The sequence below is a fragment of the Sorex fumeus genome, unplaced genomic scaffold (genome assembly GCF_029834395.1).
Source record: "Sorex fumeus unplaced genomic scaffold, SorFum_2.1 ptg000083l, whole genome shotgun sequence".
Lineage (NCBI taxonomy): Eukaryota > Metazoa > Chordata > Mammalia > Eulipotyphla > Soricidae > Sorex > Sorex fumeus.
In genome coordinates this window covers 12,937,801-12,953,522 of record NW_026606140.1, presented here as the reverse complement: position 1 = coordinate 12,953,522, position 15,722 = coordinate 12,937,801, and the positions used below count along the sequence as shown (strand labels likewise).

At 56.1% G+C, this 15,722-nt stretch overlaps 1 protein-coding gene across 1 annotated transcript in view; it reads left to right on the top strand.

The window, feature by feature from the left end:
* Window positions 1-15,722, top strand: part of FBXW8 (F-box and WD repeat domain containing 8) — an 83,365-nt gene that overhangs the window by 32,760 nt on the left and 34,883 nt on the right. Inside the window, exon 5 of the mRNA XM_056131059.1 lies at window positions 4,063-4,220. Within this exon, the coding sequence (XP_055987034.1) occupies window positions 4,063-4,220 (158 nt within the window). The remainder of the gene's footprint in view (window positions 1-4,062; window positions 4,221-15,722) is intronic.

Below are 15,722 nucleotides of genomic sequence, written 5' to 3'. Positions count from 1 at the left end.
AGACCCCCGGGGTTGTGGTGGGGAGCGGGCGGCGGGCAGCGTGTACATTAGCTGGCCTTCCTCCCCCCACAGAATCTGGTTTCTGGCGGGTGGGTGGGGATGCTCCCACTCCTTCACCACTGCGTGACCTGCATTCCGGAAGCCAGGGTCTCTTCCCGCCCGAGGCCTCAGCCCAGGGTTCCTGTTGGAGCAGGCCTGTGTCTCCCGGCGGGCTGTGTGAGTGGGAGCCGTTGCCGATGGTGTCCTGTGGCCCCTGTGAAGCACCTGTGGCACCTGTGCCCAGCCCACGCTCCCTGCCAGCACCTGGGCCATTTGCCTCGCTCATGCCTTCCGGTTGGACCACGGATGGTATATGTGTGTGTACGTGTGTATGCATGTGCACATGTGTATGCATGTGTGCATGTGTGTGTGCTTGAGTGCGTGTGTGAGGGGGATTGATGAAGGGGTGCAGGGACCGAGGCCTGCAAGTCTGAGTCACAGCATGGAGAACGATCGATTCCCCACATTGCACCGGAGTGAGGACTGTTCTTAAAAGCCGAATTTATTTAAAGACACTGACGGCCCAGAAGGCGGAGAGGCTCTTGGCGGAAGGGAGCAAGGAAAACCGGGCGACCTCTATGGATCTCAGCTGGGCGATCAGAATACTCCTTCCTTCTCACCCAGGTCGTTGGCATTTGCTCCTCAGCATTTTCCAATCAGCAGGACGTTGCCCAGCGTCCCGCAGGCTCTAGGGGGCCCCGTGATAAAGACTGTTCAGCAGGCAAGTGCTGGCCCTGCCTTGCCCCCACCCCCCACACCGGTGAGAAAAACAGTGAAAAGTGCCTTCCTGCTCGTTTCGTATCATACCCGATGATTCTTGGGGTGACTCCTGGCTCTGCACTCAGAGATCACTGCCAGGCCAGGGTTTGAACCCAGTCAGCCCAGGCAAGCCTATATGTACTATTTGTACTGTACTATTTGTACTGTACTGTACTATATGTACTGTACTATTGCTCCGACCCCTAATGGTGCTTTTTAACAGTTGTGTCTGCTGTTCTTTTTTTGGGGGGTGGGGGTGGGGAGGGGGTCCAAGTATGTATTCTGCTTCTTAGAGACTTACTAGTATGTTAACGAACGCTCTCTGGTAAATCAGTTGGGATTGGCAGTTCCTCTGGCGTGTGGCGCTTTGGAGAGACTCTCTTCCCGTCCTTTCAACAGAAAATCAGCTCTGGTCTCTGACCTATTTCTTTGGAGATGAACTCATCCTTGCCGGGTGTGGAAGCAGGGGGCTTAGGAAAGTGGGGGGAGCGCTTTGACCCTGCCCGGGCCCCTGCCACGGGCAGGGTCAGCCTTCCTCCTTTGCAAAAAGACCCCTTTCTCTCTCCCTTTTCCTTTAGTGTCCTTCGAGCAGCGGCTGTGTTCACCGCAGTTGTGCTCCACATGACCACTAATCAGAGGGCCATCAGCGCCGGGCCCACAAGCTCACGACAATGCAACTGTCACGCCCTGTCTTAATTGGTTGCGCGTAATTGTCATTAGGCAGCCATGAAGGCATCTGCCACTCGCCTCCCTCCGCTCAGAGCTGTTCTCCGGGCCAGGGCAGGGAAGCGCTTTCAGCTCACAGCGAGGCTGGTCCAGGTCCCGCTGCCCAGGCCGGCACCCCACCTCACCGCCATGCCAGTTTCTTCTCTTAGCAGGAGCCATCGGCACCGAGTCTGCCCCGCCCTGCTGTGGTCAGCCCCACTCCGACGCCAGAGCTCTGCCGTACCCACGCCGGGGTGGGGGTGGGGGTGGGGGGCGCTTTCTTCTCTGTCCCCGGCAGAAAGGAGCCGGCTTTCTCCTTCCCCACCCCCCACCCCAGTCACCTGCTGCAGAATGTCTGTGGTTTGCCCACAAAGATCGGCATGAATTTAAACAGGCATCACTGTTCTCAAATGCTTATCAAAAGAATTGAGCTTACTTTATTTTTTTTTCTTTTGGGGTCACACCCAGCGATGCACAGGGGTTACTCCTGGCTCTGCACTAGGGAATCACCCTTGGCGGTGCTCAGGGGACCATATGGGATGCTGGGAATCAAACCTGGGTTGGCCGCGTACAAGGCAAACACCCTGTGCTATTGCTCCAACCCCATTGAGCTTACTTTTTATGGCAGTCTGCTTTGATTCACGGGAAGTAACTGCAAGGAGGCAAAGGCGAGCGCTGTGTGTCTGTCTCTGACTCCGCACTGCGGGTTGGCAGTGGCTGAAGAGTGGGGCGCTGCCCAGCCAGCCAGGGATTCGTTGTGGATACCCCAGCCGGCCACCTCTTCTTCACTGCTAGCCCTGAGGAGGCTGCCGAGATCCGATGGCCCCAGAGGGGGACATTGGGTTGGGGAGGGGATCAGTGGTGCTGGGGACAGGGGCGTGGGAGCCCAGGTGTGATTGGCCGTGGAGAAGAAGGTCGGGCAGACTGCGGGAGTGGAGGGCGCTTGGCCATGTTTGTCAGTAGTGGCTGCCCGCTGGGAACACGTGGACGCAGATGTCTGGGCTGCCAGGAGTTTGTGGCACCCCTGCCCCGGTGACCTAGTGCCAGGTCCCCAGGGGAATGGTGCCCGGAAGGGTCGGTGTGAGCCCAGGGTCAGGGCAGCCCGACCTGAGAAGGCTCGCCCCTCTCTCCACCTGCTCCCCACGCTCCCCCAACTCTGCCCTGCAGGGAGACTGCGGGGGTTTCCAGCGTTGTGGCAGAAACCGGGGAAGAATGGGAGATGCGTGCTGAAAGTAGACTATGGACCAAACACGGTGGCCACTTACTACCTGTGTTGCAAACCATAACGCCTAAAAGGAGAGAGAGAGAAAGAGGGAATGTGCCTGCCACAGTGGCAGGGGGTGGCAGGAGGGATACTGGGAACACTGGTGGTGGAGAATGGGCACTGGTGGAAATTGGGTACTCGATTGTATGAATGAAGCATAATCATGAAAGTTTGTAAGTCTGTAACTGTATCTCATGGTGATTCATTAAAAAACTTCAAAAAAAATCGAAAGAGAAGGCGGCTCTACTTACTCCCACTTACTCCGCACCCCCCCGCCCCCCCCCCCCCCCCCCCCCCGTGCTTTGGCCTCATCATTGGGAGGCTCTGTGCAGTTGGTCTACACTTCAGCAACCAAGTGATTCCCAGAATTCGGTTCGGCCCTTTGAGTGTGGGAGTAGGAAGCCCAGAAGGGAGACCCTAGGTCCAGGAGATCCCCAAATCTGCGTTTCGCCCCATGCTGCAGACCCCCATAGCAGATGCGAGAGACTCGGCACTGTGGCAGGCGGCAGCTGCAGGGCCGGGCTCCTCCGCGCCCGTCCTTCCCGGGCCATGCTGGACAGAGCCGTTTGCTGGGGTGGCAGGGCCCCAGGAGAGGGCCACCTGCTTTCTGAGTGGGTCAGCCAGGGATACTCGTGTATTTCTGCGGGAGCTTTCTCGAGAAGGCAGCAGTGTCTGGCTGCTAAAGGCAAGATTTAATTGTTTCAGCAAATCAATTAGTCTTCAGGGACTTTAATCAGTCAAATCTGATGCATGGGTGAGGTATTAGAAAGCGTGTGCCTGTAAGACCATTAGTCCTTAGCATCTGTGTGTGTGTGTGTGAGAGAGAGAGAGAGAGAGAGAGACAGAGACAGTCAGAGAGACAGAGACAGACAGAGACAGAAAAAGAGAGATGGAAAGAGAGGGAGAGAGGAAGAGAAGGGGAGGGCAAGAGGGAGGGAGGGAGGGTGGGACGGGGTGGAGGAGAGAGGGAGAAGAGGAGAGGGAGAGGGAAAACAGTGTTCCTCGGGCATGTTTCTGCACACGGCCCGTTAGCAGGAGAGTGGACAGGAGCCGCCTGCTCCCGGATTGCCCAAGGCCAGGCTTGGTCCCCAGCCTGCCCCGCCCACTCCCGTATGCAGTCACCACCTTTGAGGGCACGTGAGACGTGACTGGCTCTCGCAAGCTCAGTGTCTCCTGTCGGAGTCCCCCCGCGTGAACAGTGTGGCCGCACGGGCAGGACCTGACTCCGGGGGCAGCGGGGGGGGGGGGGGGGGGGGGCGAGCAGACCTGAGGCTGAAGTGGCCCTTCTCTTGCAGATACACCTCCGGGGATGTGCGGGTGTGGGACACGCGCACCTGGGACTACGTCGCCCCCTTTCTGGAGTCGGAGTACGACGAGGACGAGCCCGGGTTGCAGCCCTACGTCTCCTTCGTGAAGATAAACAGCTCGCTGGCCGTGGCCGCTTACGAGGACGGTGAGTGCCTGCAGCCCGCCGCCCCACCAAGGGATGAAACAAGCTTTACGGAAATTAAGCATCTGTGGCCGGTGCCCCCGGGAATCCACCCATCTATACGTGTGAGTGCCCGCACGCACACATGTACACACACACGCACACGCGTGCACACACACAGGCATACACACACATACACACACTCACACACACTCCCTCCCCCCACTCCCGCACTCTTGTCTTTCTGTGAAGGAGTTGGCCAGTCACCCCCGAGGCATTAGGGCCTTGGAACACAGCACCCATTAAAGCTGGTGTTTAATTCCTGCTGGAACCGTCGGCCTGGGGTTTGGTGCCAGGTGCGAGGCTGGCCAAGCCATCTTAAGCAAATAACTTGTTTGGTGTAAAATATTAAATATACTTGGCCTACTTTTCCTTTATTCTCTGCCCGGTCCAAAGGGTACAGTGAAAAGAGGGATGAATAGACACAGATAATCTGCCGACAAATAGGGAAATAGAAAAACGAAAGCCAGCGCCCACCTTCTCCTGGCGCTCGGGCGCAGAGACAGGGCGGAGACGGGGCGAGCTGGCACGGCGGCCGGGCGAGCTGTGTGGGGCCAGGTGAGGGTGGGCACAGCTTCGTTTTGTGGCCTGAGAATGAAGCGCCGGACAGACCAGAGCTGGCGGGAGTGGCCCCCATGAGGCCGCACTGGCCTGTGACCCCGTCCCGCGGGCCCCTGGCCTCCTGGTGTCACGTTGGCCTCTTCCCAGCAGCTCGTCTTCGCCTGCCCCAGACCCCAAGGATGGGCGCGTCAGTGTCCCTGCGCTCGCCCATCCCAGGTCCCGGGTCCGGTGCAAATCTCGGTCCGTGTAGCCTCGGGGAGGGGAGGCCTGAGTGGGGTCTCATATCTGTGGGCTACTCAGGAGGAGGACGGCAATCTTGACAGTGACGGCCCCGCCTTCGCCGTCTCTGGACTGTGTGCCATTTCCCACCGGTCATTGGGTTCCTGGAGAGATGATGTGAGCGGCCTGGGCACCTGCCGCTGTCCGGCTGCCCAGCCAGTTGCTGTGGACTCTGCAAATGGCTCTGCCCCCCGAAGGTCTGCGTCTGAGCTCAGACGCCCGTTGGAGCCTCTCCCGACTGCAGACAGGGCCACACACACACGGTCACTTCAGGGGGCCCACGGCCGTGCAGGGGACTGGAGGCCGTGCCAGGGTTTCACTAGAGAACTCGGAGCCCAGCTGAGGCCCGGGAGCCCGGCTGGGCGTCGAGGTGCTGGACGAGGGAGCCCGCGGGAACGGTGTGCCTGGCTGCGCCAACACTCCCCATCTCTTTGGAACGGAATGAAAAGAACCAAGTGCAGAGCCGGTTGGCGGCTCGGGGCGGGGGGGTGGAGGGGGCGGAGATCTTGGCAGTTCGGGCCACCCGTGGACGACAACGGGGGTTTGCGGGCCGGATGGCTCGAGCTGCCAGAGTCCACGGAAACTGGGATCTGCTGCACACACGCCAGAGTGCTGCCTCCGCAAATGCCAGTGAGCAGCGTCGCTCAGGCCCGTGGTGGTGGGATCAGGGAGGGAGGAGCCACATGTCCCCCTGCGGCGGAGGGAGGTAGTGGTCAGGGGTCACTGCCAACATCGGTCTTCTTTCCCGCCGACCTCTGGTTGACGTCCGTCTGGACCGTGACGGGGTGTGGTCATAAAGCGTCTGTCCACCCCTGTCTTGACGCCACCATGCACTTGACCCCTTTTCCCTGGCCCGGTCCTCCCTCCCTCCCCGCTCTCTCTAGGAACCACTGGTCTGTTTTATGCAGCTTGGAGCCCCCTGGCTGGTCTGCTGTGCTCTTCCGTGGTCCATCCGCGAGGAGAGCAGTCGCGCCCCTGGAGCCGTCCGAGTCGTTGCCAAGAGCCAGGCTTCACACTTGACTGTCTCTCGTGAACGTGGTGTCATAGCCGGCAGGGTGCTGGGGATCATCGTGTGGGTCCAGGGCTCACACGGCAGCAGGGACAGTGCCGAGAGTCAGCATGTTTCGCACAGGCCGGGTGGGCTGCACTCCTGCCGGGCTGTCTCCCTGCGCTCTTAAGATTTCATCCTTTTTGACAACTAAGTAGTTCTTCACTGTGTGTCGACGGATCAGATCTTGACCCACTCACCTGTCGTTGACACTCAAGCTTGTTCCCGTTTCTGGGCTCTTGTGAATAATGCTGTCAGGTTATAGGGTGCAGGGCTGGAACAAGAGTACAGTGGGTAGGGCACTTGCCTTCCACACTGCCGACGCAAGTTTGATCCTTGGTACCCCATAGGAGCACCTCCAGGAGTGATACTTGAACCCAGAGCAAAGAGCAAGCCCCGAGCACGCCATATGTGCCACCCCCCCACCAAAAAAGGCAAAAACACCGAGATCCTTAGCAATGTAAATTCCTCCTTGAATGTCTTCAGGGTTCAAGATCAATATGTGGAAGGGGCTATTTAGCTGTGTTTTAGGGTGTTTCTAGTCTGAAGTCAGTGGATTGTTTTCAATACTTGTTTTTTGGTTCTGATGTAACGCTGAAATGGAAGCAGAACAAAACCAAAGGGGGAAACATAAAATGTGGAAGAAAGTGTCTGAGAAGCAGCAGAGTGCCCCTGCCTGCTGCCCCCTGGGCCTGTTCCCCGTCCACACGCCAACTCCCAGGGCTGCTCCCTGCCTTGCGACTCTTACCCGGCGACGCATCTCTGTGGCTTGTCCTGGGAGCACTTTGAGATGAACCTTGTGTGCGTTCGGCCTGTGTGCGATTGCCTTATGTGGCAGAACTATGATTTATTTAGCAGGGCCCGCACTCGGGCACATTTGGACTGTAGCTTTGATTGTTATTACACACTGCTGCAAAGATCATGATGGACTGGAGAAGTGCAGCCCTGGGACAAAACCACGCGCACTTGCTGGGCGGGAGGCCACAGGTGCTTTATATCCGGATCAATATTGCCAAATCGCCACCACAGCGCGTCACAGGAGCCTGTGGGCGGCTGTGTCCTCGCTCCGGCCCGGCAGGCGGGAATGGAGCCGTCACGCACCCGTCTCGTTGGTCTCTCCTTGAGAGTGTGCATGGACTTTTTTTAGTTTTACATTTTCATTGATTTATGGGTTGTCTCTTTGGGGAGGCCACGGGCCGCACCCGGCGGTGCTCGGGGCTTACTCCTGGCCCTGCATCCATCCTGCTCAGGGGACCCGATGGGGATGGAACCCAGGCTAGCCGTGAGCACGGAGAGGGCCCTGCCTGCTGTACAATCTCTCCAGCCCCGTTTTTAAATCTTTTCTGTTGGTTTCACTCTTTTCTCTGCACTTTGCCCTCTCCCACCGTTTTTCCTTTCAATTGTGTTTGACTTGGGGGTGGGGTGGGGGCCCCCCGGGGAGCCTGGAGGACTCCGGGTGACGCTTGGCCGCGGGGACCGTGCACAGAGCTATCCTCCCGTGCTAGGCCCTGGGTCCCTGGCAGGGCCACCCCTGGCCGTTCTGGGCTGGGGCATGTGTACCAAGCTCGGAGTCCGCGTTTTGTGCCAGCCAGGCAGACCCCGGGCCCACAGCTGTCTCCCCCGCCTCTTTCCCCGTTGCTCTTTCTTGGGGGTTGTCAAGAGGCTCAGGTGGGAAGGACGGGGCTCGGGAGCAGCCTGTTTCCAGCTCTCAGACGCTTCCTGTTCCTTATTTACTCTTCAAGTGTATTTTGTTTCCTAGCTGATAGTTGTGTGTGATTTTAATATTTAAAGCCCATAAGTAAGTGATTTTTAAAAATGTTATAACCTAAGGCTGTTTTTCTTTTATAGTATTTATTTTATAAAAAGCTTATTTGCTTTGGGGGCCACACCCAAAGATGCCGATGGTGACTCCCGGCTCCATGCGTGGAGATCACTCCCAGCTCTGTGGATGGAGGATCACTCCCAGCTCCTTGCATGGGGATCACTCCTGGCTTCATGGATGAAGGATCACTCCCGGCACTGTGCATGGAGGATCACTCCTGGCTCCTTGCATGGGGATCACTCCCAGTGGTGTTCGGGAGGACCATATGGTTCTGTTGCTGCAGTGAGGCCTTCTGCATGCGGATCCGAGCCTCTCCCTGGTGCAGTTCCCTGTTTCAGGTGCTGGTGCGGGGTTTTTCCCAGAGCCACTCAGGCCTAGAGTGTAGGCCACGAGGACCACGCCTGGTGGTGCTGGAAATAGACCCCGGAGTATCCTGCGTGCAAGACTGTGTGCTCTTCCGCCCCTGCCTGGCGCCTGATCCTGTGTCTGAATGGTTTGGCTCAGTAATGCAGCCTCAGGATGTCAGTTCAAATGCACACAAACAGACATTGAGAAGTTCGGCTTCATCCTCCCCCTTATCTTCTGTGTTTACTCCTTGTGCTGCTTGGGGGGTGTCAGGGTCAGAACCTGGGTTGGCTGCGTGCAAGGCAGACACCCTCCCTGCTGACTTACTATTCTGGCCCCACACTTCACCCTTTTTGGTCCTCTTCTTTCTCGAACCGTGACTTTTGTTTCACCCTTCTTTCATCGTTTCTGAATTACAGGTGTGGGAATTTTTGTGTATCCTCCACCTTCCTTAACCAGGAGCTTTCGTTACGGCTTGCTGTTGTGTGAGGCCTTTCCCTCTTGCCCTTTTCCACCGACTGACACGAGCCTTGAAAGATTGCCCGTGTCGGGGGCGGCAAGCAGCAGGGCCCCCTGTGAACCAGGGCTTAGCACACGCTGCCTGTGGAGGAAACTGGGGTTCCTTCTGGTCTCGGAGAGCCTGGCAGGTCTGTTCAGCAGAGGCAGTCTCCTGTGAGCCGAGGGCACGAGCAAATGGCTTTTCACTGTTCAGCACTTTTGTTTGTTTATTTGTATGGGCCCTACCCAGTGACACTCAGGACTAACTCCTGACTCTGCTCTCAGGAATCGCTCCTGGTGGGGCTCGGAGGAACATATGGGATGCCTGGGATTGAACCCAGGTTGGCCGTGTGCAGGCAAACGCCCTCCCAGCAGTGCTGTCTCCCCCACCCGTCAGCGGCTTTAGGAACAACGCTTGGGGGGAGCTAGATCTTCTTCACACCCCACTGACCGGAGTGCCTCGTCCCTCTGCTGGGGGTCACACTCAGGACCGCTGTTGTGGCTATTGTCGGTCTATTGATAAGCAACATGTGCCACATCCAAATCGGGAAGAGACTCAAGTGTCCATCCTGGAGCGGTGTGGCCACGAATCTCACTTCCCCTGACCCCACCGTGGTGTCTCCCATCTCTGCCTCACACGGGGCCGCAGCTGCAGTTCCGGGGGGCCCGGTCTGTCAGAGAGGTCATCGCCTGTCTGGCCAGGCCATAACAGGCCTTGAAGCCTTTGGTTGCCCCCGGGTCAAGGATCACCTGGGGGAGGGGGCGTCTTCCTTCCAGACTCGCCCGTGTGCGCATCCCCACTCGGCCTGTCCCACCGGCCAGTGTGGGCTGCGGCCGTCGGCTCTGCAGTGAGCCCAGCATCCCGCTTCTCCTGGCATCAGCTGTGTTCTGACCGGGCCACGCCCTGATCCCGAGAACCGGGGATCCGTGACTCACCACTTCTGGGCAGGACACGGCGGAGTCTTCGGATACGTGTTCTGCGCTCTGGTTCCTTCCCTGGGCAGCAGCCAGGCCTGCAGTGGCACTAAGGGACCCGTGCCTTGTGGGTCTGCACTGTACGACTCTGTCCCCCCAGGAAGGTGGGTCTGGGGACCAGGTGAGCCTCTGGACCCCGCTGTCAGGGGCAGAGCCCCGGGCAGTCCCGCGGCACCCAGACCGTGGCTCTGGGAGAAAGTAGGCGCCCGATTTCCTCTCCAGCCTCCTTGCCCCGCAGAAGCGCCGAGGGCCCACCTGGGGTGCTGCGATTTGGCCCGGTGCACCACAGTTGTGATTTTTTGAATTCCAACCCACTGCCCTCATATTTCTTCCGCCTTGTTTCCGATTGTCAGCACTGGCCGCCATCCAGTTTGATTTTACCACTAATTGTGTTGCACGTTACCGTCCCGAAATGAATCAAATCAAAATGCTTTTCCTGGAGCATTAGATAAAGCAGGCGAAGGTTCTGAGTAATGAGCAGATGCTGCTAATGCAGGGACAGTGCAGACCTTGCCAGGACTCCATCTGCTCCGTGCGTGCCTGCCTTTGGCCTGGCGCCACGGCACTCGGGAATGGTGGGGGGACGGGGCGGGGGTGCTCAGGGCCCGTGTCCCGTTTGCTCGCAGGGTTCGCTTGGAAAACCCACGCTCCGGCGCACAGCGCGATCACACACATCTTAGGTACAAAGAAGTTCTGGTGGTCCCCGTGGGAGGAGGGGGAGGGCGAGACAGGTGCCATCAGCGGGGCGGCGGGAGGGGCAGCTGGAGCCTTACCCGCCGTCATCTCTGGTTCCGGCAGGCCGGGCAGAGTGGCCGAGCACCGCGTCCTCCTCATGCTCCGCTTGTCTGAACACTCTCCATTGTCCGTGCCCGGGAGGTCTCTCCCTGCACCGCCTCCGGGCTGGGAGCAGTAGGGACGGGTTTCCATTCCACAGACAGGAGCACCAGGCATTTTTTTTTTATATATTTTAATGAATCACCATGAGATACAGTTACAGACTTACAAACTTTCGTGATTATGTTTCAGTCATACAAGGATCGAGTACCCATCCCTCCACCAGTGTTCCCAGTATCCCTCCCGCCACCCACCTCATCCCCACCTGCCTCTGTGGCAGGCACATTCCCTTTTACTCTCTCCTGGGTGTGATGGTTTGCAGTACAGGTACTAAGCGGCCATTGTGTTTGGTGGTCCATGGTCTACTTTCAGCACGCATCTCCCGTCCCAACCGAGCCCCTCAGGCATCATTTGCTTAGTAGTCCCTTCTCCATCCAAGCTGCCTTTTCCCACAGCATGTGAGGCTGGCTTCCAAGCCGTGGAGCAATCCTCCTGTCCCTTATCTCTATTATCCTTGGGTGTTAGTCTCCCATTCTGTTACTTTATGAGTCAGGGAGAGAGGGACAGACATAGAATGACTGCACTCATTTGTGGAATATAAAGCACCAGGCATTTATTATTTTTTATTTTTTACCTTTTTTGCTTTCTGGGTCACACCCAGCGATGCTCAGGGGTTACTCCTGGCTCTGCACTCAGGAATTGCTCCTGGCAGTGCTGGGGAGACCATGTGGGATGCCAGGGATCGAACCCAGGTTGGCCGCATGCAAGGCAAACGCCCTCCCCGCTGTGCTATCGCTCTGGACCACCACCCGGCATCTTTAAGGTTTTCTTTGTCATTCTCTGTTGGAGCGAATGTTAGTTTTTCAGCAGTCGTGCTGCCCTCTCTTGTCTGTTTGTCCCTGAGTGTCAACCCCACGCAGGGAATGTGGCTGGACACAGTGTACAGGCCCCTGTCCTCAGCAGAGCAGAATGTTCAGGAACAGCTCGCCAGTGGGCTCGGAGACGGCGGGACTGGAGGTTGGGGAGTGTGGGGTTCACTTCCGGAGACCCCTTTCCCCTTGGCTGTCTTCCTTGGGGAAAGTTGCAGTACTTCTTGCATGAAACCTTTGCCCAGCCTTCGTTCTCGGAGTCTCACTCAGACACCTGCAACGTTCCGACGGCCAGAAAGGTCTGAGGTGTCCCCCCTCTCCGGGCCCTCCCGTCAGTGCAGGACAGGCAGACCCGGATGCAGTGAGGAAACAGGAACCGGCGAGAACCTGCTGCTAAGAGGAAACATGGAGCAGCTTTCTCACAGAAGAGTGTCAGCTGGAAAATGTAGGAAGAATCATGGAATTAAGAAATCCTTAATAGTCAGCTAAAAATCCCTAATAGTCACCTAATAAATGTAGAAAGAATCATGGAATTAAAAAAAATCCCTAATAATCAGTAAAATCCCTTAATAACCAACTAAAAATTCCTAATAATCACCTAATGTAGAAAGAATCTCAGAATTAAAAAATCTCTAACAGCTAAAAAATCCCTAATAATCAACTAAAAATCCCTAACAATTACCTAATAAATGTAGAAAGAATCACGGAGTTAAAAATCCCTAATAGGGGGCTGGAGCGAAAGTACAGCAGGTAGGCGTTTGCCTTGCACATGGCCAACCCGGGTTCAATTCCCAGCATCCCACCCCTGAGCACCACCAGGAGTAATTCCTGAGTGCATGAGCCAGGAGTAACCCCTGTGCATCGCCGGGTGTGACCCAAAAAGAAAAAAAAAACACCTGAATAATCAGCTAAAAAATCCCAATAATCAGCTAAAAATCTCTAATCATCACCTAATAAACTAGAAAGAATCATGGACTTAAAAAATCGCTAATTGGGCTGGAGCGATAGCACAGCAGGTAGGGCATTTGCCTTGCATGCAGCTGACCCGGGTTCGGTTCCCAGCATCCCATATGGTCCCCTGAGCACTGCCAGGAGTAATTCTTGAGTGCACAACCAGGAGTAACCCCTGTACCCCTGTGCATCGCCGGGTGTGACCCAAAAAGCAAAAAAAAAAATGCTAATTGACAATCATTATGATAATTGCTGACTCAGATTTTTTTGAAAAAGATCAATTCAGGCTAAAACTGGTATGTGAGAGATCAGGGATAGGATTTTCATTGTCTTGAAGTCCCTTCCCTCTAAATACTCATCAGTTGTAAAAGGAGAAGAAAGGAACCTCACAGCCAAACACTCAGGTTGATACTGTTTTAAGAAAGTGATCAGATTTTTTTTATATTGCTTTATGCTTGTATTTTTGGTTTGGGGGCCACACTCGGCTCTTCTCAGGGATGACTCCTGGCTCTGTGCTCAGAGATGAGTCGTGGAGGGCTTGGGGAACCATACATGATGCTGGGGGTAGAGTGCAGGTTGGCCACGTGCACGGCAAGCGCCCAGCTGCAAGGTAAGTGCCCTGCCCACAGTACTGTCTCTCTAGCTCTTCAGTGGTCAGATTTTAATTTGGTGTGACAGACGGGCCTTCTGTGCCACGTGGTTGGATTCTGTGACAGGATGTGGTAAGAGCTCCGAGCCCTGGACCCTCCCACTGTCCCGTCACCGCTTGGTTAGGTGTTGGCAGAACTGCTGGGTATTCATCCCCGACACCAACTCTGTCTCTGCTGTTTACAGGGAAATGCTTTCCATCTAAGGTGCAGGCTGGGTAACTGGAAGAGGACAGGCAGAGCTACCCCGTGCCAACAAAAACCAAAAGGAAAGTGCACTGATGGCTTTGAACTTCAAGGTCCAGGGTTTTTTGTTTGGTTTGGTTTCAATTTCGGAGGGGGAGCCAGAGATCAAATCTCATTTTCTTATTATTTTCATGGCAGTTTCGGGCACATGGGACAAAGTTGATTTCAGACCACTTGTCCATGCTCCCTAAGCGTTCTTTTAGAACAGAAATGTTCCCTGGAACCCAGAGGGACAGCGCAGAGGGCTCGAGGAGTCCCTAGGTCATCATCTAGGTGGAATAACCTTAAACAAGCGTGTGTTTAACAACGCAGCTTCAAATCGTCCCGCAGCACCAATAGCAGTGAAAGGGGAAATGGACACACTCAGAAGTAGAGTGGAAACTTTGGCCCTTAATCATTGATCAGAGTCACTAGCAAGTCGTGGAACTGAACTTTGTTTTGTGTTTTGGTCCCTGCCCAGTGTTGCCCAGGGCTTCCTCCTGGCTCTGCGCTCAGGGGTCACTCCTGTGGTGCCTGGGGGACCGTATGTGATGCCGGAGACAGAACCCAGGTGGGCCGGATGCGAGGCCAACGCCCTCCCTGCTGGACTTCCACTCGAGCCCTGGCCGGGCCGCTCTTTGGCTGGAGACAGGAGCAAGATCTGCGTTCTCCTGGTCACGCTCAGGAAGTCGTGTTGTGCCGGGGATCACACCCAGGCCTCCTGCACTCTGGGCCTTCGAGGTGCCCCTGACTGAGCAGCTGTCCCTCGGTAGGGAACGAAGTGACTTGTGTTTCTGAGTGGGAAGCTGCGCTCGCATTGTGGGGCTCCTCCCCTCCCCCCTCTGGAGGAGCAGCCCCTGAACCCTTGACTTTCCTTCCTGGCCTAAGAAGGCCCTGCACTGTGCTGGCTGCATTCGCCTCTGCTCAGCCAACGCCTGCAACAGTGCCGCCTCCCCGCTGAACTCTTCAGTGCAGCCCTGTCTGTTCACGTCGTTTTGACGATGTCCTTTTGCTCCGAACTGGAGACTCCCAAACACACGTGCCTCTCCTTCTTCATGACCCAGTTTCTGCTTTGGTTCTTTCGTGTCTGGTCACCACTGATCCAAGTCACCTCATAGCAGGGGGTCCACACCCTCCGATGCTCTTGTCACTCTGGATTGTTTGCCCAGAGGCCTCCACAGTTGGCGTTCATCTTCCGACTTCCCACTGACTGGCTGCCTCTTTCGGCAACACAGAACCTTTCCCGCTTTCCTGAGATGACCGTCTCTTCGCGTCCAGTGTGCAGTTAGACTGTGTGGATGGCATGAAGGCCCCCAGGTTTTGAAGGGGGGCGCTATAGGAAGAGTCCTCATTTCCACTGAAATGCTTTATCTGTGTTGCAGCCTTTTTTGACTCCGACTCGCTGTCTCACAGACACGTGTTTCTGTAGGTGGTGGAGGAAGTCTAGGTTTCTACACAGTCTTCTGTGTAGAAAGCTGCAGTTCCTCGAGCCCGTCTGTTTGACTCTCAGCAGCTGAGACCAAACTCGGGTGTTTATGGGACGAGCCTGCGAGGGGTGAGAAGCCTCTAACCTCGGATCAGTCGTGATCAGGAAAGCACTGAAAGCCGCAAGACGGACGCCCGAGGGAGAGGTGACCGGTCCAGGGCTTTATGAACCGTTAACCGCTCTTCAGTTCCACGGTTCATGATCGGGAGCAGAGGGGAGGGGCTGTGCCAAGTGTGCTTCTCCCCCCAAAACCAGTTCAGCAGTTACTTACCTTTCAAGCAATTAACATAATTACCATTATGCTAAAAAGTAATTTTGGAAAGTCCTGCTCTGCGCTCTTAGGGGTCCACCGGGACAGTTTTAGTTGGGACTTAGCTTTTTGATGGAGGCCTAATTGCAATTTTGGCTTTGTGCGCACAAACAGAGGCGGCTAATTGTTTAGGCAAATAGCAGATTAATTTAAATATGCATCCCTAATAAAACAAAAATGGTATCCATTATGGTCCTTGTTCCCATGACGAGGAATATAAATATTCCGTGCAAGTACCATTAGGCAGGGGTCTTAAGGATTGCCGGCATTATTTCACAGTGGTCGTACTTTCCAGATACCGAGTAATCTTTACAAAAGCGCGCATAAATCAGCTTAAGCTCATTTAGATCCCATTTCCACTATGTGCTGTTTCATTACCACACTCTGGCCGGCCTCCTCGGGGAGGGGGGCGGGGCGGGCAGGACTGGCATGGCTGCCCGTCCACAGCTGCCGGCCGGGCTCCGCGGCTCCTCCCAGGACTGGCCCTCGTTACTCATGTCATCGTTAATGATGGCGCCGTCGTCGGGGGTGAACTCGCCGCTCCTCCAGCCCTGCTGCCACTTGTCTGGGGGGAGGGCCAGAGCCCGCGGCTGCACCCTCCCTGGACCTGGGTCCT